The sequence below is a fragment of the Emys orbicularis genome, assembly GCF_028017835.1.
Source record: "Emys orbicularis isolate rEmyOrb1 chromosome 21 unlocalized genomic scaffold, rEmyOrb1.hap1 SUPER_21_unloc_1, whole genome shotgun sequence".
Lineage (NCBI taxonomy): Eukaryota > Metazoa > Chordata > Testudines > Emydidae > Emys > Emys orbicularis.
The window spans coordinates 174,405-200,097 of NW_027045151.1; the positions used below are offsets into that span (position 1 = coordinate 174,405).

The 25,693-nt window shown below is 62.5% G+C and overlaps 2 protein-coding genes across 2 annotated transcripts; both read right to left on the bottom strand.

Moving 5' to 3' along the window:
* Positions 1 to 1,103: 1,103 nt before the first annotated feature.
* Positions 1,104 to 13,327, bottom strand: LOC135894953 (synaptonemal complex central element protein 1-like). The gene is given in 12 exon segments (XM_065423007.1): positions 1,104 to 1,145; positions 4,111 to 4,138; positions 5,016 to 5,105; positions 5,498 to 5,618; positions 6,327 to 6,393; positions 6,893 to 6,956; positions 8,660 to 8,749; positions 9,123 to 9,177; positions 11,012 to 11,059; positions 11,354 to 11,428; positions 12,606 to 12,665; positions 13,003 to 13,327. Coding segments are annotated over 12 exon segments (1,065 nt in total).
* Positions 13,328 to 17,204: 3,877 nt separating this feature from the next.
* Positions 17,205 to 24,370, bottom strand: LOC135894962 (vacuolar fusion protein MON1 homolog B-like). The gene is made up of 5 exons (XM_065423016.1): positions 24,286 to 24,370; positions 23,410 to 23,832; positions 21,741 to 22,539; positions 19,736 to 19,883; positions 17,205 to 18,756 (listed from the first exon to the last, which is right to left on the bottom strand). Exons 1-5 carry the CDS (start codon positions 24,368 to 24,370, stop codon positions 18,538 to 18,540), a joined length of 1,674 nt encoding a protein of 557 aa, XP_065279088.1. The 3' UTR covers positions 17,205 to 18,537.
* Positions 24,371 to 25,693: the final 1,323 nt, after the last annotated feature.

Genomic DNA, 25,693 nt, shown 5'->3' on the forward strand with positions numbered 1-25,693 from the left:
TATCCCTCCCCCCCTTGAGCCATGAGCATGCAGGGAGAGGTCTCCCCCTGCCACATATCATAATCGTCCTACCCTCTAGGGCTCAGGAGGGCATGGGAGGGGCCGAGCGATGATCCGGCTACTCTGGGACCCTGACACCCCCAGGCTCAGCGCCCAAAGCCTGGGCCAGTAGTGCACGTCCCAGCTGGGAGGTGCTTCTGTTCATGTGAAATCCAGTCTTCTTTCAATTCACCTTTGCTCTTTGCCTCTCTGATATCCTGCAGCAGGGAGTTCCACAGGCTGCTCCACTCAGGCATACACGGAGCAACGCAGCCATATCCCATCTGTTATCCACTGCTCCCTCCCCTGAGCTGGGAGCCGATGCAGCATGGGTCGCAGCGCCACCTCCTGAGCCTCCCACCCCACTCCCCGCAGCACAGGGCCCCTGGGGCCGCACTGGGACCCGGGTGTCAGTGCACCACTGACTCCACATGGGGAGGGCCTAGCACCGCATGGAGCCAAGGCAGTCTGACAAGGAAGCTCCCACTCGCTTCACACACCTGGGACCCCAGAACGACGGCAGCCCCCGCCTCGGGACAGAGACCGCCTGGCACAGACATGACCACCCGCTGCTGCCCAATGGTGCCAGCTGGGACTGACGCAGCCAGGTGGCTTCACCCAGTCTCGACTGAACCACAGCCAGTGATGGAGAATCCGCTGTGCCCCATGGGAAATCGGTTAATTCCTCTCATCGTTAAAAACGGACGCCATCTTCCCAGGCTGAATTGGTCCAGCTTCAACTTCCAGCCGGTACTTATAGATGGGGATAAAGTCACCCCTGCACCTTCTCTTGGTTCAGCTAAATAGGCCGCGCTCCTGGCACCCTTTAATCATTCTCGGGGGGCTTGCCTGACCCCTCCCCATCCTCCCTGAATTGTGGGCGGCCGAACAGGACAGATCGTCCCGCCCTGAGTCCAATAACCGGGCAGAAGCCAGCAGGGGGTGGAGGGAAGGATGTTTTTATTCAGAACAAGGAGCCCGATACATCCAGAGGTGACTTAACTCCAGGCCGATCCTCGGGGGGCACCGTTCTAGCTCTTGCTGCGGGGGGGGGAGGGGGGGGGTTAGGCATCTGTTTCCATGCTGGCCGAGTCACCCCTGGATCCCTGCGGTGGGGCAGAGCACAGGGCAGGGGTTATGGGGGGAGATGTGGAAGGGTTGGCCTGCCCCCCTAGCCGGGACGGTGGGACACGGCTGGGTGAGAACGCTCAGACGCTGGCACCAGGCCTTGGATCCCACCCCGAGTGCGATCGCCCCGCCCTAGGCCTGACCCCAAGCCTGGCCCCACTGCGCTGCTGGGCATTTAGGCTGGCATCCTGGAGGGAAGGGCCGTGGGTCCCAGCCCCAGGGACCGCTCAGCCCCGTGGCTGGCATGCTCATTGGGATAGCCAAAGGGGTACAGGCGATTGCTGAGCCTCCCGGCGTACACGGGCACCAGCAGGAGCCCAGAGCCAAGAAAGCAGCCAACCAATCACTCCTCGCACACCTCCAGCCAGGCCTCGCACACCTCCAGTCAGCCAGCCAGGCCTTGCACACCTCCAGCCAGTCCTCGCACACCTCCAATCAGCCAGCCAGTCCTCGCACACCTCCAGCCAGTCCTCGCACACCTCCAGTCAGCCAGCCAGTCCTTGCACACCTCCAGTCAGCCAGCCAGTCCTCGCACACCTCCAGCCAGTCCTCGCACACCTCCAGTCAGCCAGCCAGGCCTCGCACACCTCCAGCCAGTCCTCGCACACCTCCAGCCAGTCCTCGCACACCTCCAGCCAGCCAGCCAGTCCTCGCACACCTCCAGCCAGTCCTCGCACACCTCCAGTCAGCCAGCCAGTCCTCGCACACCTCCAGCCAGTCCTCGCACACCTCCAGTCAGGCCTCGCACACCTCCAGTCAGCCAGCCAGGCCTTGCACACCTCCAGCCAGGCCTCGCACACCTCCAGTGAGCCAGCCAGTCCTCGCACACCTCCAGCCAGTCCTCGCACACCTCCAGCCAGCCAGCCAGTCCTCGCACACCTCCAGCCAGGCCTCGCACACCTCCAGCCAGCCAGGCCTCGCACACCTCCAGCCAGCCAGGCCTCGCACACCTCCAGTCAGGCCTCGCACACCTCCAGTCAGCCAGCCAGTCCTCGCACACCTCCAGCCAGTCCTCGCACACCTCCAGTCAGCCAGCCAGTCCTCGCACACCTCCAGCCAGTCCTCGCACACCTCCAGCCAGCCAGGCCTCGCACACCTCCAGCCAGCCAGCCAGTCCTCGCACACCTCCAGTCAGGCCTCGCACACCTCCAGCCAGCCAGGCCTCGCACACCTCCAGCCACCTCGCACACCTCCAGCCAGCCAGCCAATCCTCACAAACCTCCAGTCAGGCCTTGCACACCTCCAGCCAGCCAGTCCTCGCACACCTCCAGTCAGGCCTTGCACACCTCCAGCCAGCCAGGCCTCGCACACCTCCAGCCAGCCAGCCAGTCCTCGCACACCTCCAGTCAGGCCTCGCACACCTCCAGCCAGCCAGGCCTCGCACACCTCCAGTCAGGCCTCGCACACCTCCAGCCAACCAGGCCTTGCACACCTCCAGCCAGCCAGTCCTCGCACACCTCCAGCCAGTCCTCGCACACCTCCAGTCAGCCAGCCAGTCCTCGCACACCTCCAGCCAGTCCTCGCACACCTCCAGCCAGCCAGGCCTCGCACACCTCCAGCCAGCCAGCCAGTCCTCGCACACCTCCAGTCAGGCCTCGCACACCTCCAGCCAGCCAGGCCTCGCACACCTCCAGTCAGGCCTCGCACACCTCCAGCCAGCCAGGCCTCGCACACCTCCAGCCAGCCAGCCAGTCCTCGCACACCTCCAGTCAGGCCTTGCACACCTCCAGCCAGTCCTCACACACCTCCAGCCAGCCAATCCTCGCACACCTCCAGCCACCTCGCACACCTCCAGCCACCTCGCACACCTCCAGCCAGCCAGCCAATCCTCACAAACCTCCAGTCAGGCCTTGCACACCTCCAGCCAGCCAGTCCTCGCACACCTCGAGTCAGGCCTTGCACACCTCCAGCCAGCCAGGCCTCGCACACCTCCAGCCAGCCAGCCAGTCCTCGCACACCTCCAGTCAGGCCTCGCACACCTCCAGCCAGCCAGGCCTCGCACACCTCCAGTCAGGCCTCGCACACCTCCAGCCAACCAGGCCTTGCACACCTCCAGCCAGCCAGTCCTCGCACACCTCCAGTCAGGCCTTGCACACCTCCAGCCAGTCCTCACACACCTCCAGCCAGCCAATCCTCGCACACCTCCAGCCACCTCGCACACCTCCAGCCACCTCGCACACCTCCAGCCAGCCAGCCAATCCTCACAAACCTCCAGTCAGGCCTTGCACACCTCCAGCCAGCCAGTCCTCGCACACCTCCAGTCAGGCCTTGCACACCTCCAGCCAGCCAGTCCTCGCACACCTCCAGCCAGTCCTTGCACACCTCCAGCCAGCCAGGCCTTACACACCTCCAGCCAGCCAGTCCTCACACAGCTCCAGCCAGTCAGCCAGGCCTTGTACACCTCCAGCCAGCCAGTCCTTGCACACCTCCAGTCAGGCCTCGCACACCTCCAACCAACCAGCCAGTCCTTGCACACCTCCAATCAACCAGCCAGTCCTTGCACACCTCCAGCCAGCCAGCCAGGCCTCGCACACCTCCAGCCAGCCAGCCAGTCCTCACACACCTCCAGTCAGTCCTTGCACACCTCCAGCCAGCCAGTCCTCGCACATCTCCAGCCAGCCAGCCAGTCCTCACACACCTCCAGTCAGTCCTTGCACACCTCCAGCCAGCCAGCCAGTCCTCACACACCTCCAGTCAGTCCTCGCACATCTCCAGCCAGCCAGCCAGCCAGGCCTCACACACATCCAACCAGCCCTCCCTCCCCCATGCATCCTTCTCGTAACCCCTCTCTCTGCATATCAGGTGGGATATTCTGTCCATGTGACAATGTCTGGTCACAGGGGTCCAGCCTTACAGACTCCGGTGGAGAAGCTAGCCGAGCCCTGGCCCTTTGCGTGGCACTGAGCCCTACCAGAGATTTCCCTTTGTCGCTACCGTCCTCACCTGCTGGGCTTCCAGCTCGGCCGTCAGCCTGAAAGAGACCCGAAATATTGGTTATAATCAAACAGCGGGAGCACCTGGCCGGGCCGTCACCAGGGCAGCCGAGCCATTCGCAGAGAGGAAGGGATATGGCACAAGGGCTATGGCAGGGTCCTTCCTCCCAACAGAGAAATGCAACCGCCTCTGGAGGGGCACGCAGCCGCTGCCCAGCAGCGCAGAGCAGTCGGGACAGTGAGGAATCCCATAAGCCACTGGAGACACGGGGAACGTGGAGAGGGCTCGACCCAGTTGGGACTGGGCCAGGCAAAGAGGGCCCAAAATGTGCCAGGGGAGTTTCCTGGACAAACCAGTCGGGGCCTTAGACTGACTGTGCCCACAGCAAGCAGCAGCCTCAGCGCCAAGCTCACGGAAACTGGGAGAGAACCCAGGAGTCCTGGCTCCCAGCCCACCCTGCTCTAACCACTAGACCCCACTCCCCTCCCAGAACCAGGATTGAACCCAGGAGTCCTGGCTCTCAGCCTCACCCTGCTCTAACCACTAGCCCCCACTCCCCTCCCAGAACCAGGATTGAACCCAGGAGTCCTGGCTCTCAGCCTCACCCTGCTCTAACCACTAGCCCCCACTCCCCTCCCAGAACCAGGATTGAACCCAGGAGTCCTGGCTCCCAGCCCACCCTGCTCTAACCACTAGCCCCCACTCCCCTCCCAGAACCAGGATTGAACCCAGGAGTCCTGGCTCCCAGCCCACCCTGCTCTAACCACTAGCCCCCACTCCCCTCCCAGAACCAGGATTGAACCCAGGAGTCCTGGCTCTCAGCCTCACCCTGCTCTAACCACTAGACCCCCACTCCCCTCCCAGAACCAGGATTGAACCCAGGAGTCCTGGCTCCCAGCCCACCCTGCACTCACCTCTTGAACTTCTGCTGCAGTTCTGAGTGGCGGCGCGAAGCTGCCTCCAGATACTCGGTGGCTCTCTTGTTTTCCTGTTGGAACAGCTGCCTGGGGACAACAGAAGGCAGTGAACAGCCCGGACGCCTCGGTGATGGACAGCAATCACCCCCCAGGCAAGGCAGGCTGTGCCGGGAATGACTCTCTCTGCATCCCCTTGCCAAATGCCTCTCCCTGGCGGACCTCTGCCAGCATTGTGCCAAGGCACTCTCCGCACTGGCCTAGATGGCTCCCAGCCCCCCCTGCTCTAACCACTAGACCCCGCTCCCCGAGCCAGGGCTAGGACCCAGGAGTCTTGGCTCCCAGCCCCCCCCCGCTCTAACCACTAGGCCCCACCCCCCTCCCAGAGCGGGGGCTAGAACCCAGGAGTCCTGCTCGCGGTGTATCGATGCAGTACTGCTCCCCCGGTGGCTGGCACAGGGCTGGTGGCACTCAGCACTCACAGGGCAGTGCTGGCCTCCTGGCTCTTCAGGAACATCCTCTCCTGGCTGGGAGCTGCCTCTGCCTGGGGCAGGGAATCCAGCTGCTTCTCGACCTGGGCCAGGTTGTCTTGGATCAGCTTGTCTGGGGCAAATGACAGAAACAGCGTCACGGGGCAGCGTAACTCGGGTGCTGGGATCTCAGTGAGAACGGATGGGGCCCAGTTCCTGGACTGAGACATGTCTGCAGAGACCAAGATCAGGGCCCCGTCGTGCCAGGTGCTGCCCAGACCCTGACCGAGATCAGGGCCCTGTTGTGCCAGGCGCTGCCCAGACCCCGACCGAGATCAGGGCCCCGTCGTGCCAGGCGCTGTCCAGACCCCGACCGAGATCAGGGCCCCGTCGTGCCAGGCGCTGTCCAGACCCCGACCGAGATCAGGGCCCCGTCGTCCCGGGCACTGCCCAGACCCCGACTGAGATCAGGGCCCCATCATCCCGGGCACTGCCCAGACCCCGACTGAGATCAGGGCCCCGTCGTGCCAGGCGCTGTCCAGACCCCGACCGAGATCAGGGCCCCGTCGTCCCGGGCACTGCCCAGACCCTGTCTGAGATCAGGGCCCCATCATGCCAGGCACTGCCCAGACCCCAACCGAGATCAGGGCCCCGTCGTGCCGGGCGCTGCACAGACCCCGACCGAGATCAGGGCCCCGTCGTGCCGGGCGCTGCACAGACCCTGACCGAGAGATGGTCCCTGCCCCCAAGCGTCTGCACTCCAAATAAACAAGACAGACCCAAGGGAGGATTATTCTGCCCGTTTTACAGCTGGGAACTGAGGCCCAGAGAGATTCATCACCTTCGCTCAGCAAACGTTCCTTGCTCTCGGCCATGCTGCAGATCTCGGCAGCCAGCTTCTCCATGCTCTAGGAGGAGGCGGAGGGAATTCACCACAGAGCACGCTGCCATGGGGAGGAGGAAGTGTCTGGGGTGGGGGCGTCCAGGGGCTTCCCTCACACTAACCCCCCATGGACGGGTCTCGCCCCAGACCAAAGCCTGGTCTCCGAGGGGAGACGCAGCTTGTACCAGCTAAAGGGTAGTTCCCCTGCCCCCGCAGGCCTTATATCAGGGCCCTACCCCTAATGCTGCCACAGCAAAACACCGTGGACATCCTTGGCTTCTGCTAGCACCGAGTGTCCTCAGCCCCTGCCCTGGCTCCCAGCCCCCCCAGATCCCACTCCCCTCCCAGATGGCTCCCAGCCCCCCTCAAAGCCAGGAATCCCGGCTCCCAGTCAGACTGCCTGCTCTAACCCACTCCCTCCCACACATGCCCAGGTCCCCTCCCAGTAGGGTTGTGTCTCCCTTGGACCCCACCCCCAGCCCACTTGACCCAGGAACAGCCCGGGGGACCCTAGTGGCTCTTACGTGGCACTCCTGGAGGCTCTTGTGCGTCTCCATCAGCTCGTCCAGCTGCTGCTCAAATTCCAGCCTGGAAACAACAGGGGGTGAGGGGCTGCCATGGGGCAGAGAGGGCGGCTGGGGTGCAGGGAGCGTGGAGTTCGGCGCACAACAGAAACACACACACACACACAGAGCAGGGCTCATCCCCTCCAGCAGGGGGCAGCAGGGATACATACACACACACACACACACACAGCACACGGCTCAGACCCTCCAGCAGGGACACACACACACACACACACATACAGCAGAGCTGGTCCCTCCAGCAGGGGGCAGCAGGGACACACACAGAGTGCGGTACATACAATGCAGTACATGTATGTCCCTGCCGCCCCCTGCTGGAAGAGATGAGCCCTGCTCTGTGTGTGTGTGTGTGTGTGTCCCTGCTGGAGGGGCTGAGCCGTGTGCTGTGTGTGTGCATGTCACTGGCGTCCCCAGTTGCAGGGGATGAGCCCTGCTCGGTGTGTGTGTGTGTATGAGTGTGCTGTAGGGTGACCAGATGTCCTGATTTTATAGGGACAGTCCCAATATTTCGGGCTTTTTCTTATATAGGTGCCTATTACCCCCCACCCTGTCCCAATTTTTCACACTCATCTGGTCACCCTAGTGTGCAGGTGTGAGTGTGTGGGTGTGAGTGTGTGTGTCCCCCTGCTGTACCCCACTGGAGGGGATGAGCTCTGCTGTGTGTGTGTGTGTGCACGCTTGTGAGCCCGTGTGCTGTGTGTGTGTCACTGCCATCCCCGGTTGCAGGGGATGAGCCCTGCTTGGTGGGTGTGGGTGTGAGTGTGTGGGTGTGAGTGTGTGTGTCCCCCTGCTGTACCCCACTGGAGGGGATGAGCTCTGCTGTGTGTGTGTGTGTGCACGCTTGTGAGCCCGTGTGCTGTGTGTGTGTCACTGCCATCCCCGGTTGCAGGGGATGAGCCCTGCTTGGTGGGTGTGGGTGTGAGTGTGTGGGTGTGAGTGTGTCCCTGCTGTACCCCGCTGGAGGGGATGAGCTCTGCTGTGTGTGTGTGTGTGTGTGTGAGTGCGCGCTTGTGCGCCTGTGTGCTGTGTGTGTGAGAGAGACAGAGAAGGACGCTAAGGGCTGCTTCACGCCCCAGAGTGACTCTACTCCCTCTGGTGAGCAGGCGCTGGCAAGCGAGGGCCTGTGGCAAAGCCGGGACTGCCTAGGCCGAGCACTACCGCCTCTGCACTGTGGGCCTGGCAGCTGGTTAATGACTGGTCGTTACTTTCCCGGACAGAACAGGAACACGCCCAGGGAGTGGAACCTGCGGCAGAGGCTCAGGCTGCAGGAGGGAGCCACCATCGCACACCTAGGCCAGGCGGCTAGTGGACAAACTGGGGTGTGCAACCCCATCCTCGGGGCAGCCCCCTATGTGCCAGCCAGGCCGAGCCATGGGCAAGCTCTCGGAGCGCTTGCCCATGGCTCGGCCTGGCTGGCACATAGGGGGCTGCCCCGAGGATGGACGCCCCAGACCCGCTAAGGGATCGACTTTGAGGATCGGGCTGCCGTAGTTCTCACAGAGAGAAGGGAGCATCTAGACTCGGTGCAGCGGGATATCCCAGAATGCACTGCCCACTCCTGCTCATTGCCCGTTGTGCTGGGTGCTGTGTACGACACGTGCCCATCTCCAGGGCACCGGGGGTGGGCGGGGGGTTGGAGCGGTAGCGACGCCCGCTTACAGAGCTGGGGGTCCCGCGTTCAGTCCGCTGCAAGGGGGCGGGGGGTACCTCTGTTTCCTCTGCTTCAGCTTCTCCTCCTGGATCTTCGCCATCAGCTCCTCGATGCTCTGCTTCCGCTCCTGGGACAGCGTCTGCTGCCTGCATGGGGCGAACAAGGGCGGCCCAGCCGGTGAGCCCGGGCGGCCTGACTCCCAGACGAGGGGACGAGGCTATCGCCCGCGGGGGATCCCAAGCCCCCTTCCCCAAGTGAATCTACCCAACCCCCGCACGTGGGCAGAGAAGCGGAAACACCTGGCCCAATATCAGGGCGTGACATGAATAGAACCCAGGCGTCCTGGCTCCCAGTCCCCTCCTCACCTGCTCTAACCACTAGACCCCACTCCCCTCCCAGAGTTGAACCAAGGAGTCCTTCTCTCTCTGTATGGTTCTCTGTGTCTCTCAGTCTCCGTCTATATCCCCATACACACCCCTCCATCTGTCCACCCCTCCCTCCTGCCCTATCCCCTCTCACCGCTGGGCCTCGGCCTCTGTCTCCTGGCAGTGGAGCTGCAGGGTCCGCAGGACCTCTGGAAGGGACACGCATGTTAATGCTGGGGACACGGCTCCCAGAGAGACACCGCGCACTGATCCCTGCTGGGGCCACCCCACTCCCTATGGGGTGCTCACTCTGGACATGGGGGACCCTGGTGTGATGGGGGGCACACAGAGGGCCTGGGATGGGGGGAGATCGGGGGACCCTAGTGTGAGGGAGGGGGAATGTGGGGCACACAGAAGGCCTGGGACGGGGGAGATCGGGGAACCCTGGTGTGAGGGAGGAGGAATGAGGGGCACACAGAAGGCCTGGGATGGGGGGAGATCGCGGACCCTGGTGTGAGGGAGGGAGAATGGGGGGCACACAGAGGCCCTGGGATGGGGGGAGATCGGGGAACCCTGGTGTGAGGGAGGGGGAATGAGAGGCACACAGGGGCCCTGGGATGGGGGGAATTGGGGGACCCTGGTGTGATGGAGGGAGAATGGGGGGCACACAGAGGCCCTGGGATGGGGGGAGATCGGGGAACCCTGGTGTGAGGGAGGGGGAATGGGAGGCACACAGGGGCCCTGGGATGGGGGTAATTGGGGGACCCTGGTGTGAGGGAGGTGGAATGGGGGGCACACAGAGGCCCTGGGATGGGGGGAGATCGGGGAACCCTGGTGTGAGGGAGGGGGAATGTGGGGCACACAGAAGGCCTGGGATGGGGGAGATCGGGGAACCCTGGTGTGAGGGAGGAGGAATGGGGGGCACACAGAAGGCCTGGGATGGGGGGAGATCGCGGACCCTGGTGTGAGGGAGGTGGAATGGGGGGCACACAGAGGCCCTGGGATGGGGGGAGATCGGGGAACCCTGGTGTGATGGAGGGAGAATGGGAGGCACACAGGGGCCCTGGGATGGGGGGAATTGGGGGACCCTGGTGTGATGGAGGGAGAATGGGGGGCACACAGAGGCCCTGGGATGGGGGGAGATCGGGGAACCCTGGTGTGAGGGAGGAGGAATGGGGGGCACACAGAGGCCCTGGGATGGGGGGAGATCGGGGAACCCTGGTGTGAGGGAGGGGGAATGGGAGGCACACAGGGGCCCTGGGATGGGGGGAGATCGGGGGACCCTGGTGTGAGGGAGGGGGAATGGGAGGCACACAGGGGCCCTGGGATGGGGGGAGATCGGGGGACCCTGGTGTGAGGGAGGGTGGAGGGGGGCACACACAAGGCCTGGGACGGGGGAGATCGGGGAACCCTGGTGTGAGGGAGGGGGAATGTGGGGCACAGAGAAGACCTGGGATGGAGAGAGATCGGGGGACCCTGGTGTGAGGGAGGGGGAATGTGGGGCACACAGAAGGCCTGGGATGGGAGGAATCAGTGAACCCTGGTGTGAGGGAGGGGGAATGTGGGGCACACAGAAGGCCTGGGATGGGAGGAGATCGGGGACCCTGGTGTGAGGGAGGCAGAATGGGGGGCACACAGAGGCCCTGGGATGGGGGGAGATCGGGGAACCCTGGTGTGAGGGAGGGGGAATGGGGGGCACACAGGGGCCCTGGGATGGGGGGAATTGGGGAACCCTGGTGTGAGGGAGGGGACAAAGGGGATACACAACACCCCTGGGAGCACGCAGCACCCCTGGCAGGGGAGAGAAGGAGCAGAGAGGCAGGAAGTCTCTGAAATAGCGGGGATTGGCGGGGGGCCCACAGGGAGTTTGGGGGGCAGAGGTGGTTAAGGCTGGATCCCGCTGCTAATGGTAACGCCCGTCTCTTCTCGAGTCCATCTCCTCCGTGGATCTCAAAGCGCGAGTCCAAAGCGGTCAGTGCCTTTCTCCCGGCTGTCCAGCCCGTCCTTGTGTCACTCCGCGGCCCGCTAAAGGCCTGCTCTCACCTTCCTTCTGGCTGCAGATTTCCTCCAGGTTCGACTTCTCCTCGTTCACTGCAAGAGAATGGGGGGGGGGGACAACCAGGCTGGGGGCTCATGCCCTCTGGGTTCGGGGATGTGTCTCACCGGCGCTAGGGGGTGGGTCCAGCCCCCCGCAGCATGCAGCTGGGTAGCGAAGTAGCCCGCGGTGCAAAGGAGCCTGCTCCAAGAGAGCTCAGAAGATGCTGTGGCCCAAATCCTTAAAGGGATTCGGTGCCTAGGGGAGTTAGGCACCTTTGAGAATCTGGGCCAAAGACCTGAGGCACAACATGAGCTGCAGGGAGTGGTGCTGGGGTGGGGGTGACTTACGCTCCTCCAGCTCTGCCTGCAGTTCCTCGCTGCGCGCCTTCCCATCATGCAGCTCCTGGCTTAGAGCCTGCTTAGCTACGGAGACACCAAACGGGTTAGGGGTGAGGGTGAGGGGGGGGGGGTGTCTAAGGGGCTGGAGCAGTGGTGTGTGGGATGAGGTGGGATGGATGGATAGATAGATAGATGGAGTGGTGTGTATGGGGATGGATGGATAGTGGGGGGTGTATGGGGATGGATGGGCTGATGTGGGGTTGGAGGGAGGGAGGGAAGGGTCAGTATGGGGATGGATAGTGGGGGAGGTGTATGGAGTTGGAGGGAGGGGTCAGTATGGGGTTGGATAGTGGGGGGGTGTATGGAGTTGGAGGGAGGGGTCAGTATGGGATTGAATAGTGGGGGGGTGTACAGGGATGGTGGGAGGGAGGGAGGAAGGGTCAGTATGGGGATGGATAGTGGGGGGGGTTGGAGGGAGGGAGGGAAGGGTCAGTATGGGGATGGATAGTGGGGGGGTTGGATGGACGGAGGGAGGGAGGGGTCAGTACGGGGATGGATAGTGGTGTGGGGTTGGATGGAGGGAGGGAGGGAAGGGGCAGTATGGGGATGGATAGTTGGGGGGGTGTACGGGGATGGAGGGAGGGGTCAGTATGGGGATGGATAGTGGTGTGGGGTTGGACGGACGGAGGGAAAGGTCAGTATGGGGATGGATAGTGGTGTGGGGTTGGATGGACGGAGGGAGGGAAGGGTCAGTCTGGGGATGGATAGTAGGGGGGGTTGGATGGATGGAGGGAGGGAAGGGTCAGTATGGGGATGGATAGTGGGGGGGTGTACGGGGATGGAGGGAGGGGTCAGTATGGACCTAGAGAACTATAGGAAGGTAGGTATACATGAGGATGGATGGATTATATAGATCCCTGCATTACCAAGGGCCTGAGTCTGATTTCAGCCCCACTGGGTGAAATCCAGAGTCCCTGCTCTGAAGTCCAGGGGCTCGTTTACACGCCGCTTTCAAAGCCGCGGAAGCTAAACCGGACAACGGCCTCTGCTCCTGGGGTCGGCGCATCCCCCGGCGGGTGCAGCAGCTTGGCTTTGGGGGTACAGTGTGTGTCCCCATGTAAACGGGCTGTCAGTGAGAGCAGAATCTAGCCCCTGCTAGACACTGGGGGGCCCAGGAGCAGGGGCGCATGGCAGTAAGGGGTGCTGGGGGAGTGGGCTGCAGCCCCGTGTGCTCCGTCCCCCTGCCTTCCCCTCCCCTCACCTCGCTGCAGTCTGCTGATCCTTCCTACCAGGTCGTCCATTCGGGGCTCCAGGGTCCTTGCTGCAGAGAGAAGAAGGATACGCCCGGTTGGGTTCCTAACACGCGTCCTTCACCCTAGGCTCTTTTGAGCGTGCTTGGGAGGAGAGGGGTTATTCCTGCCTTCACTTAAAGGGGGGGGGAAACTGAGGCACAGAGAAGTGACACAGAGACTCACTAATAGAGCCTAGAAAAGGACAGTCCCCTTTCACAGACTCTGACAACTAGACCCCACTCTCCCCCCGAGCTAGGGATAGAACCCAGGAGTCCTGGCTCCCAGCCCCCTCCCCTCCCAGAGCTGGAGAGAGAACCCAGGAGTCCTGGCTCCCAGCGCTAACCACCAGACCCAGCTCCCAAATACCATCCTGCAGTTGTTTCACCAGCAATAGCAGCTCCTCTGCCTTGGGTGCAAAGTCGCTGGGAACTGGGAAGAAGAAAAAAAAAATCAAAGGAATTGCTTTGTTGTACAGAAAATTCAGCTCAAGCTTGTAACTGGGCTTTCTAGGGGGATTTATCCACCCCTTGGTGTTCAGGAGAAGGGCACTGTGGGGTTGACACGGATTTATCCGGCCCACGGCATGAGGGAGAAGGGCATTGTGGGATTGCTATGGCGAGAGGGAGAAGGCATTGTGGGATTGCCGCCCCATGGCGTGAGTGACAAGGTTACTGTGGCATCGCTGCCCCATGGCATGAGCAAGCAGGGCCCTGAGATCACCCTCCCCTTGGCGTGAGCGAGCAGGACACTGTGGGATCACTCCGCTGGGGGAGCGGGGAGTTACGGGATCACCCCCCTTGGCATGAGCGAGCAGGGCATTGTGGGATCACTCCGCTAGGGGAGCAGGGAGTTATGGGATCACCCCCCTTGGCGTGAGCGAGCAGGGCACTGTGGGATCACACACACACCCTTGGCGTGAGCGAGCAGGGCACTGTGGGATCACACACACCCCCTTGGCGTGAGCGAGCAGGGCACTATGGGATCACACCCCCTTGGTGTGAGCGAGCAGGGCACTGTGGGATCACACACACACACACACCCTTGGTGTGAGTGAGCAGGGCACTGTGGGATCAAACCCCCTTGGTGTGAGTGAGCAGGGCACTGTGGGATCACCCCCCTTGGCGTGAGTGAGCAGGGCACTGTGGGATCAAACCCCCTTGGTGTGAGTGAGCAGGGCACTGTGGGATCACACACACACCCTTGGCGTGAGCGAGCAGGGCACTGTGGGATCACACACACCCCCTTGGCGTGAGCGAGCAGGGCACTATGGGATCACACCCCCTTGGTGTGAGCGAGCAGGGCACTGTGGGATCACACACACACACCCTTGGTGTGAGTGAGCAGGGCACTGTGGGATCAAACCCCCTTGGTGTGAGTGAGCAGGGCACTGTGGGATCATCCCCCTTGGCGTGAGTGAGCAGGGCACTGTGGGATCAAACCCCCTTGGTGTGAGTGAGCAGGGCACTGTGGGATCACACACACACCCTTGGCGTGAGCGAGCAGGGCACTGTGGGATCACACCCCCTTGGTGTGACCGAGCAGGGCACTGTGGGATCACACACACCCTTGGCGTGAGTGAGCAGGGCACTGTGGGATCACACACACCCTTGGCGTGAGTGAGCAGGGCACTGTGGGATCACACACACCCTTGGCGTGAGTGAGCAGGGCACTGTGGGATCACCCCCTTTGGCGTGAGTGAGCAGGGCACTGTGGGATCAAACCCCCTTGGTGTGAGTGAGCAGGGCACTGTGGGATCACACACACACCCTTGGCGTGAGTGAGCAGGGCACTGTGGGATATCACACACACCCTTGGCGTGAGCGAGCAGGGCACTGTGGGATCACACACACCCTTGGCGTGAGTGAGCAGGGCACTGTGGGATCACACACACACCCTTGGCGTGCGCGAGCAGGGCACTGTGGGATCACACACACCCTTGGTGTGAGTGAGCAGGGCACTGTGGGATCACTCTGTTGGTGGCATGAGGGAGCAGGGAGTTGTGGGATCGTCCCCCTTGGGGTGAAGGACAAAGGGATTATGGGATCACCCCCCCCCCCCCGGTGTGAGCAAGGGCATTGTGGGATCACCCCGCTGGTGGCATGAGAAAGAAGGGCATCGAGGGATTGCCATGAGTTATCCACCCCATGGGGGCCATTCCCCCTCTGCCCCATCTTCCCCTCACCCTGTTTTCTCCCCTCCATGGCCCTATGTGCCCAGAGAAGTGTGTGGGGGGGCCTTAACACAGGCGCCTATTCACCCCCCAGGAGGGACAGGGAGCCTTGAAACTTCCCAGCCCCTCCCGCGCTTTCTTTTCCCGCCGTTTTCCAACTGTTGCTGCGGCCCCGCCTCTGCCCCCCCTCCCCCCGCCCCAAGCAGGGCTCGTGCGCTGTGTTTACCACCTGCCAGGGCCCCGCCCCCTCCCCTTGGAGAAGGGGGCGGGGCTAACCCCTCACTGGGGGGCAGGGCTGGGAACCAGGATGCCTGGGTTCTCTCCCCCGGTCTGGGAGGGGAGTGGGGGCTGGTGGGTTAGGGCAGGGGGGGCTGGAAGCCAGGACTCCTGGGTTCTCTCCCCAGCTCTGGGAGGGGAGTGGGGGCTGGTGGGTTAGGGCAGGGGGGGCTGGAAGCCAGGACTCCTGGGTTCTCTCCCCAGCTCTGGGAGGGGAGTGGGGGCTGGTGGGTTGGGGCAGGGGGGGCTGGAAGCCAGGACTCCTGGGTTCTCTCCCCAGGTCTGGGAGGGGAGTGGGGGCTGGTGGGTTAGAGCAGGGGGAGCTGGGAGCCAGGACTCCTGGGTTCTCTCCCTGGCTCTGGGAGGGGAGTGCGGTCTGGTGGTTAGAGCAGGGGGAGCTGGGAGCCAGGACTCCTGGGTTCTCTCCCTGGCTCTGGGAGGGGAGTGGGGGCTAGTGGTTAGAGCGGGGGGGGGGCTGAGAGCCAGGACTCCTGGGTTCTCTCCCCTGGCTCTGGGAGGGGAGTGGGGTCTAGTGGTTAGAGCAGGGGGAGCTGGGAGCTAGGACTCCTGGGTTCTCTCCCTGGCTCTGGGAGGGGAGTGGGGTCCAGGGGGTTAGAGCGGGGAGCTGTGTACATTCTCCCCTCTCCGCTTCGGGCAGGGGTGGGGGGCACCTTCAGAGGTCCCTGGGCTCCACCATGGAGGCAGGGCAGCAGGCGGATGTTTCTGTGCTTAGCACCCGTGGGGGCTCCCCCCACGGGGATGGCAGAGGGGTGGCATTTGGCTTGGGTAGATGGCAGGGGGTGGGGCGGTCTAACGATTGGCAGGTGATGAGCGAGGGCCAGCAGCGTCTGGACCAGGGCCTAGCCCGCTCCTGTACCTTCGTGGCCAGACAAGGGCAGGAGGCGGAGCTACAGGCAGCCGGACATTGTTGATTTCAGCCCCCCAACCCATGCGGGTGGACTCGAGGTGCAGTCAGCCTTGGGACAAGTGCTGGACCAGACCTCTCTGAGCAGCAGCTGCCTTCCCGCTGCAGAGCCCACATACATAGCTTGCGGCAGGGTGCAAGCGCTGGCTGCATCTTAAAATAACACCCCCCTGAGAGGCTTGCCTCGGTGTTTTGGACTCTGGCCGTCCTCAGGCGTCTATTTGCAGCGTTGTAGCAGCAGGGTTAAGTGTGAGGCCTGGGGGTGAAGCGAGTGCAGCGGGTAGCGTTATTTCTGCACAGCAGCTCTCTGCACCACATCACCACTCGCAGACTTGAAGCATCAACATCAGTTCACAGCCTGCGGTCCAGGCAGCCAAACCCCCGCAGAAACGGCTGTGAATATCACTCTGTAATGACCCTTCTACCAGGCCTCGCTGCTCTCCTTCCCCCATGAAGAGCAGCTGAGCTTGCTGCCTTTCCCACGCTCCTTATGGGATAAATGGAGTGACCATGTGCTAGGAACTGCGTGGCAGGACCTCTGCTGCCATAAAGTCACATCCCTCCACTGCCAGCAGCCAAGCAGTACTCACTTAAAACAACGGAGGCTGGGCCCAGAAAATATCGTTCACTGGTGGAACATGCTAGCACCAGACCCATCTCCGCTTTGTACCTGCTGAACGAGCCTAAAGTACTGCAGCAGGCACTGAACTGCAGTTGCTTCTGGGGTGGAGCATGGCTGTGGTGTTGCCAGCAGAGAGGACCACAGCCCACAGTTGGCATAATACTTATATTTGAGATAAAACAAACCCCACCAGGCAGCATTAGATGTGCTGAGTACCTGATGGTTGAGTGGAACACAGCAGGAAGAGAAGGGGATTCTGGAGGACAAAAATGGGCAAAGTGAATTTGGGATCCCGTCTTTCCAAAAAGGAGAATGCTGCAGGGATGGAAAATGCCAGCCTCAGGCAGAGGGTTAGCGTGCCAACCCTCTGGACCAGGGCCTGCTGTGGGCAAGCTCAGCTGTGACCTGACGTCTCCAGAGATGAGAGTTAAAAGATTGGACCTCTCCCCTGCATCCAACTGACACAAGCTCACTGGGGCCAAGGCAAAACAGGTAGCATTTAGAAAGCCCCAATTCCCCCTTCTCTTGACAAGATCCTTTGTGCTGGCCAGCGAGCAAGACAGATGTACCCTCATCAAAACAACTTTTTAATAAGACTTTGATTCTCAGTTGAGCACGCCAGCCAGGAAGAGACCTCATTTGACAGCCAGCCAAAATGGTTCTAGGCACAGCGCGTCATGCATATGAAAACTGTTTCTGCTTCCCCAACCCCGTCAGGTCTCACTGGAGCAGCTAAACGCAAGTTAAAAGGAGACGCAGGCAGGGGCTGGCTCTCCAGAGGCAGGGGATGATCTTCCTGCGAGAAACAGACCCAGCGGATTCTGGGTCAATCCCGCTGCAAATCGATAGGTCTAAGGCCACAGGAGAGCAAACAGCCCTTCCTTCTAGCAACCAGGATGGACAAGGAGACTGAAAAGTGTGACGGGGCAGCCCAGTTAACTTAGCACAGATGTCATCGGCAAAGGAGGGAGGCAGTTCGTTGCTTTCAAAGAGCATTTCAACACTTCCTGTGAAAGGATCTGCCTTTCCAAAGGGAACATTAAATTAATACGGGCAGGGGAGAGTGCATTGGTGCAGGCGCTAACGAACACGACCAGCCCAGGGAGGGAGAACACAACACAGCGACATCTCCAACACCCACTTGCAATTTATAGCATCGAGAGAAGCATGTGCATGGCGGGGGATGAGGGAGTAATCTCCTTCCCGCCGCACATACAGCTATGTCTCAAGACACAGCGGCCAGTTAAATCAATTGGCAAACATGAGCCGCCAACCTCCGGGCGCCTGCGAGAAATCTAAGTTCATTCCAGGCCCAGGTTTTTAAAGAGCAGAGGATGTTGAAAAATGGTTTCAAAGTAGGTCCGGCTCCGATGCCCAGGGCGCAATTCGCCACAATTCATCCAAAGGAAAGAGACACACAATCACAGCCCATTTCATAGGGGCCTGTGGCCGATCCACACCAGGAGGCGGAAAGCAGAGGCTCCGGGGAAGGAACCGCGAACAGCTTCCGTCAAGGAGATGGAACAAGCCGCACACAACCCCAGCTCCACCATGCAGGTGGAGTCCTTCGGTACAGGCCTACGCGAGCCAGAGTGTAAGCTCGCCACCCCCCCTCCGCGCCCCACATCAGCCTGGAGCACGAGGCCCAAAGTGAAGCAATAACCCCCACTCCGGCTTCCCCAACAGAGGCTCGGAGATACGAGTAGGCCAATAAATAAGACAGGCAGATAACCACATGTCGCCCCACCCCAGAAGGAGCCGGCCAAGCCTGAGCCAGCTCCTAGAGAGTGTGGTTTCTCGGGGGGGGGGGTGTCCCCGATCTCCCCTTCAAAGAGGAGAAGGGATTTCCCCCCCAAGTTATCCAATCACCAGTGAAATACAGGGGCCTCGGGTGAAGAAGGCTCAGGCTTAGAGGCCAGCAAAAAATCCATTCTCCGCGCCATCGGGCCGGCCCCCCTTGGCGCCCTTCCCAGGGTTGGGCGTAGTAGAGTACTTTGGGGGGTAGCGAATGAAGAGCCGGTCCTCCTCCTTCTTGATCCAGCGCAACAACTTGGTGAGGACATTGATGGCGCCGGCCTTGGTTACCAGGGGGCTGAAGCAGGTGTATAGCTCGAACTTACTGGTGACCTGAGAAGGAGAACGTGGAAAAAGGACAGGTCAATCCATCCTCTCCCCAATACCTGGCACTGTCTTGTCTGTTGTCCTCCCTCTCCAAACCTGCTCCCCAAGCTTCTTCTCATCACTAGCCCTGAGGGAGGCAGCACAAGCTTTAAACCTATATGGAGCTGTCAGCATGACAGCCAGAAGCAGCATGAGCTATCTGTTCCAATGGGGCCCGTGTTCACTCTGAAACCTACTGATGATTTGGTTAAAACCCAAGCACATCGCTGCCGATCACGTGAGTGGACACATCACACTAAGGTGCATATCCCAGTCACATCCCTCAGTAGTCTGGGAATTCTGCAGCACGTGGGGCCTTGACGCTGGAATTCTGGGAATGAGCAGCCTGAACCATTTCCCCAGCTATCCAGGCGGGACTGGTCTGGGCTTGGTGATCACTTCCCACGCCAGGCACCACTGTGCTTCCTGCTAGGAGAGCAGGAACGAGCCCAGTGCAAGATAGAAAGGACAGAGCAGGAAGTCCCACCCTCCTCACACTAGAGTATTACTGAGACAGGAAGTGGTCTCTCCCAAGCCCCCAGCCAACACCACGTGAAGGCCCAGGCAATCTAGGCTCATGCCTAAGGGCGATTGCTAGAGTCATGTGATCACAGCAGCAGCTCAGCTTTCTGTTACAAATAGAGTAAGCATCTCACCCTCCTAGTTCGGAAGAAAACCTTGAAATCATAAACCAAGTGTCACAAAGGCAGCAACACTGCCTGAGTCTGCAGAAGGCCTGAGCCCATCACTCCAACTTGGGGGAAATTGACCCACGTCTGAGTGATGCTGCCTGAGTTTGCAGAGAGCCTGAGCCAACTGCGGTGAGTGAGTAGTAGGGGGTCCTCCTGCCTCTCTTGGGGAGGAAGAGGGGCCCTGCTGCTCCGCTGGGGAGATGAGGGCCCATGACCCTGCCCCTCCAGATGCCTTGATCTGTGCCCTGCCTTACCCAGGCGAGTAGCGTCTCCTTCTCGGCCACATGGTAGATGAGGCGCAGGGGGCGAGAGGTGCTGTGGATGCGGCTGTGCAGGTAATGGTAGAGGTCAAAGAGCCGGTGCTGCTCCTCCTCGCTGCAATACGGCCCCTCCAGCTCTGGGCTGCGGGGGCAAGAGACGCCAGAGGAGGGGGGATTAGACACAGAGACCAGGCACCACCCCCTCCCTGCTGCTACCAGTGTCTTGACCCCGCACCCCGCAGAACCAGGAGGGCAGGGAGAACGCTGAACTAGAAGGAAACCTAGGAACAGCTGGAGCATGAGCCCATCTAGCGCGGCATCTTGGCTAGCAGAGGAACCCCAGAGGAAATAGCGTCCCAGCCCCCAGTGATTAGTGCTTGCTCACCGCCGAAATCCAGCTCCCTCCGGGGTCGGGCCCGCCCTGCCAAAACCCTGCCTTTGGTGTGAGATCTTCCAGATACTCCTGGGGCCTGCAGGGCTGTCAGCCCCAGTATCCTGTGGCAGGGAGTCCCACCAGCTAACACGAGGGACCTGTAGAAGCCCACAGCTGGCTTTGACCCCTGTGTGGTTCACGTGACAGGCCTTTGTTCTGGCACTACAAGGCAGGGAGGATGAAAGATCCCGATCCTATTGCAGTATTTGGTATACAGCTAGCCGGTCCCCTCATATCAGGGTAGGGGAGGCCATTGTTCTGATCCGGGACGGGGAGGAGGTACCAGGGAAAGGCGGACCCCCATTCTGATCCGGAACGGGGAGGAGGTACCAGGGAAAGGCGGACCCCCATTCTGATCCGGGACGGGGAGGAGGTACCAGGGAAAGGCGGACCCCCATGCTGATCCGGGACGGGGAGGAGCTACCCGGACAGACGGACCCCCATTCTGATGTGGGGGAGAAACACTTGCCCTGACTAACGAGGTGTATCGTGAGCCAATCACGTCTGTTTCAGGCTGTGAACAAGCAGTTCAGAGACCCCGATTCCATGCCAAGTCCAGCTGACAGGAAGAATGGTTGTGTGGGGTAAAGCGGTTCGTTAAGTGCCCTACACGGACCCGTCCCACCCTGGCACGAGCTCTCAGCTGCAATCCCCCCTGCCCCCCAGCAGAGGGGTCTAGTAGTGTAGAGCACAGGGGCTGGGAGCCAGGACTCCTGGGTTCTATCCCTGCCGTTTTGAAACAGAAGAACGTGCCTCGGTTTCCCCATTTATAACACACGGACGGTGTCACCCATTCTTTTTCAGGGGCACTGGGAGGTTCATGATGTCAGAGCTCCCCTCCCCTGGCACTGAGCTACCCGCACCATTCCCCCACGTGATGGCACTGCCGAGGCCCCTGAATTCCCAGCATGCCCTGGGCCACCTCCGCCCCCGTGATCCCCACAAGCAGCCAGTCTCACACACATGCCGCCTTGTTGGGAAGCATATGACGTGCCCTATTTAAAGCCGGGATTGCATAAGGCTGGCTTAATTCGTCCCGGAGCCGCGGGGGGAGAGGGAGGGCAGCTGTCTGTTCGGGAGGCTGGCTGTCCCGCTGGCACCTCCCAGCCGTCCTCCGCTGCAGTGACCACAAAGCGCTCTCCAGGCTGCACCTGGGGCTGAAACGCAGCTGCCTCTGGGGTGGAGCACACAGCTGCAGAACGCCTGCCCGCAAACTGAGGACAGCTCTACTGACACCTGGCCTGCTGCCTGCACCACGGCGCCCCCTAGTGCCCGGCCCTGACTGCCAGGGGAGAGCGCCCCCTGCCCAGCCCCCCGCCCTCCTCCCCATGGCACGGCGCCCCCCAGTGCCCAGCCCTGACTGCCAGGGGAGAGTGCCTCCTGCTGCTCCCCCTGCTCCCCGGTGCCCCCTACCACCAGTACCTTGCAGGTATTAAGCACGGCTTAGCATTAGCGTCAGAATTCAAGGCCACCGACACGACCCAGCCTCCCCCACACCAACCCCGACGGCCAAAGCCAGAGCCAAGCACTGCTGCCCCCAGGAGGGCGGCCGGGGTGCCCCGTTACCTGGTGAACTGGGGCAGCTGGCGGTAGTTCTCCGGGATATCCAGCGGCTTGTAGAGGAAGTGCCGCAAGTCGGGCACCCCGACCTGCCCCACGCCGTAGGAGGGGCTCTGCAGGCCGCCCGAGAGCACCTGCAGCGAGCCCTGAGTCCGCATGGCCTCCTCCACCCGCTTCTTGCAGTCCGAGACGGCGTAGAAGGACTCCTTGTCGGTGGAGAGCAGCACCAGGCACACGGTGCACTCCGCGTCCAGGTAGGAGATGTAGGCGTAAAAGTACCCGTCGGGGTTGAAGCGGGGCAGGCAGATGGGTGTCCAGATCTCCCCGGCCTGGAAGGCCGAGCTGGCCCCGATCAGGTTGAGCAGCAGGTGGAGGTCGGTGGGCTCCAGCCGGCACTCCTCGATCACCGCCCGCTCCTGCACCGCCGTGACCAGCTGGCTGCGGGCCACCAGGATGGAGAAGACCAGGTTGGGGGTGATGGCCTTCTGCAGCAGGGTGCCCAGGGCGTCCCGCAGGGAGGCAGGAAGGGGGAGGCAGCGCACGGCCCCCAGCAGGAAGCCGGGATCCGACTCCACCAGGTTGAGTAGGCGGTCGAGGATCTTCTCGGAGCCAGCCAGCAGGCGCCGCAGGTCGTAGTTCTTCTTGCGCTCGAAGATGCGGGTGATGCTCACCTGGGTCAGCATGCTGAGGATCTGGTAATAGACGTAGAGCAGCTCCTGGCGCAGCTGCTGCTCCGACTGCAGCGTCCGCGACACCGACACCAGCACCAGCGGGCCCTGCTGCACGAACACCAGCTTCCGGTCGTCTGGGGCGGAGGGGCAGACGTGGAGACCGTGAGATTGCCCTGCTCCCGGGGACCCCCGAGTGCCGCTGCCCGACCCCCTGGGCCAGCCAGTCCCCTGCCCTGGGGCCAGATCGGAGCCAGCGCCCCCTAGACGGGACAGGCCCCGTGTCCAAATTCCAGTGCCCACGAGTTTCCTCTCCATCTGTCACGCCTCATGTATTTCTACACTCTCAGTGCGACGTATCGACCGCCGAGGGCTGATCTCATTACGGCTCCCCTGGGCGCTATTCGTGCATCCCATGCCCAGGGGCACGAGGCAAGATGTGGGGCCACAGGTCTGCCAGCGTCCCAGCCTCCTCCTCCCGCTAAATCCCCCTAGGCAAGCGTACAGCCTCACACCCCACAGCGGGCTTGCCCAGCACCGACAGGCAGCCACCTCTGGGGTGGAGCGCAGCAGCTGGATAATCGGTGACTAGCTTCCGCCCCTCCAACTGGGACTGCGGTGAGGGGAAATCAGGAAGGTGGAATGGAATCCCCCGCGCCCCAACACCCAGGACTGGGGTCCCCACCTCCACTGCTGGAGGGCAAGTGTTACGGGATCTTTAAGGAATTCATTTATTTGGGTCAGCAGCGACTGCCAGGGCAGAGCGCCCCCTGCCCAGCCCCCCACAGCGCCCGGCCCTGTCCGCCAGAGGAGAGCGCCCCCTGCCCAGCCCCCCAACCTGCTCCCCACAGCACAGCACCATCCAGTGCCCAGCCCTGACTGCCAGGGCAGGGCACCCCCTGCCAAGCTCCCCCCCCACAGCACAGCACCATCCAGCGCCCAGCCCTGACTGCCAGGGCAGCGCGCCCCCTGCCCAGCCCCTGCCCTGCAGCCCAGCCCGCGCCTACCCGAGTAGATGGAGCGGATGGCGTTGTCGCCGCTCTGGATGAAGGATACCAGCGCCATCATGACGCCCATGGTGGAGGACAAGGCCTCCTCGTTGCCGTAGCGAGAGTAGATGGGCTTGCCGGCCTCACTCAGCACGAAGATGTGCTTCCGGCGGGCCCGCCAGCTGGCGGCCGTCACGTCCTCGTCGCGGTGCGTGGAAGGGGCTGGGGGGCCCCCCGGATCGCAGGCCCCCACCCCCAGGGGCCGCCCGAACTCGCTCGAGTCCTCCAAGGCATTGTCGGTGGAGGCCGAGTCCGAGAGCTCCTTGTCGCTCAGCTCCTCCTGGGCATCCCCCTGGCCATCAGCCGCTCTCACGGGCCCATTGCTCTGTGAGGCAAGCAGCTCCTCCTGCTCCTCCGGGCCAGCGCTGAGCTCGTCCCCCCCTGGGGGGCAAAGGAGAGAGTCACGGAGACGGGAGAGAACCCCGGAGTCCTGGCTCCCAGCCCCCCTGCTCTAACCACCAGATCCCACTCCCCTCCCAGAGCCAGGGAGCAAACCCAGGAGTCCTGGCTCCCAGCCCCCCCTGCTCTAACCAGTAGACCCCACTCCACTCCCAGAGCCAGGGAGCAAACCCAGGAGTCCAGGCTCCCAGCCCCCCCTGCTCTAACCAGTAGACCCTACTCCCCTCCTGGAGCCAGGGAGAGAACCCCAGAGTCCTTGCCCCCTATGTGACCAATTCAGGGGTACTCTCTCTCTGCAATCAGCAGGGCGTCCCCACTGTAGGGTTGGGGGCCCCGGTGACCACAGCCCCACTAATGCCCCTGGCCACAGGATGGAGGACAACCCCACACCTTCCTGTCCCCAGTCTGGGGGGCGCGCCCCAGGCAGGGACTCACCTGTATCCGTGGGGCACAGCCCGGCCTGCTCCTGGGGCAGCGCCATCCCTTCCCGCGTCGGTGAGCCGGGCTCGCCCGTTGCCATCTCCATATGCCAAGCAGCACCTGCAGCGGCAAAGTCTCAGGAAGCCAAGCTCCATGGCTGGAGAGAGAACCCAGGAGTCCTGGCGCCTGGCTCCCCCGCTCTAACCACTAGACCCCACTCCCCTCCCAGAACCAGGGAGGGGACCCAGGAGTCCTGGCTCCCAGCCCCCCTCGCCTTAACCCACTAGACCCCACTCCACCCCCCATGGAGGTGAGAACACCAGACGGACCCAAGTCGCTGTTCAGGCCCGGAGCCACGGCCAGCCCGGGCCGCTCCCAGCAGCCGGCAGGGCTGGGCCAAGCCGGTCAGACCAGCATTAATCACTAATCGCTGTCACATGCCCCAGCAGCGATGCCAGGCAGGAGCCGGCAGGAAATAGCCCTGTTCACTAATCGCCTTCCCACCGGGAGCTTAATGGCACCAAGCTTAGCACAGCAGGGCCGGCAGCACCCCCCTTATAACACCAATGCCCCCTTCTCCCGGGGCAGAGCCCAGATCCACCCCCTTCTTCACCACCACAGCACTCCTGGGTGCTGCCCCCCCAGCTTCACCACCCCAGAGGTGGCTGCATCTCAGTGCTGGGCGAGCCCTCCCCATGTGTTGTTATGTGCGGCTGTTTCCCAGCTGACCCACCCCAGAGGTGGCTGCATCTCAGCGTCGGGGGAGCCCTCCCCATGTGCTGTTATGTGTGGCTGTTTCCCAGCTGACCCGCCCCAGAGGTGGCTGCATCTCAGCATCGGGGGAGCCCTCCCCCTGCAGATCCTGGGGATCTTTCACAACGGAGAGCAGGCCAGGCATAGAGGGATGTTGAGATGCCTCCCCTCTGGAGAGGGCAGCTCAGTAACACCAACACATAACGCCCGGCAGGGATGCATCAGGGGCTTCCCTCTCCCCATGGGGCTCTGGGGGGGGTCTCCCCTCCTCCGCAACTGGGGGTCTCCCCTCCTCCCCATGGGGCTCTGGGGGGTCTCCCCTCCTCCCCCACTGGGGGTCTCCCCCCCTCCCCATAGGGCTCTGGGGGGGTCTCCCCTCCTCCGCAACTGGGGGTCTCCTCCCTCTCCATTGGCCTCTGGGGGGGTCTCCCCTCCTCCCCCACTGGGGGTCTCCCCTCCTCCCCATGGGGCTCTGGGGGGGTCTCCCCTCCTCCCCCACTGGGGGTCTCCCTTCCTCCCCATGGGGCTCTGGGGGGGTCTCCCCTCCTCCGCAACTGGGGGTCTCCCCTCCTCCCCATGGGGCTCTGGGGGGTCTCCCCTCCTCCCCCACTGGGAGTCTCTCCCCCTCCCCATGGGGCCCTGGGGGGGGCTCCCCTCCTAACCCACGTGG

Coding starts and splice junctions, on each gene's coding strand:
- LOC135894962 (XM_065423016.1), bottom strand. CDS start 24,370: ATGGCAACGGGCGAGCCCGGCTCACCGACGCGGGAAGGGATGGCGCTG. Junction 19,884..21,740: donor CAGCTGCCCCAGTTCACCAG/GTAACGGGGCAC, acceptor TTGCCCCCGCAG/CCCAGAGCTGGAGGGGCCGT. Junction 18,757..19,735: donor AGGAGACGCTACTCGCCTGG/GTAAGGCAGGGC, acceptor TCTCCTTCTCAG/GTCACCAGTAAGTTCGAGCT.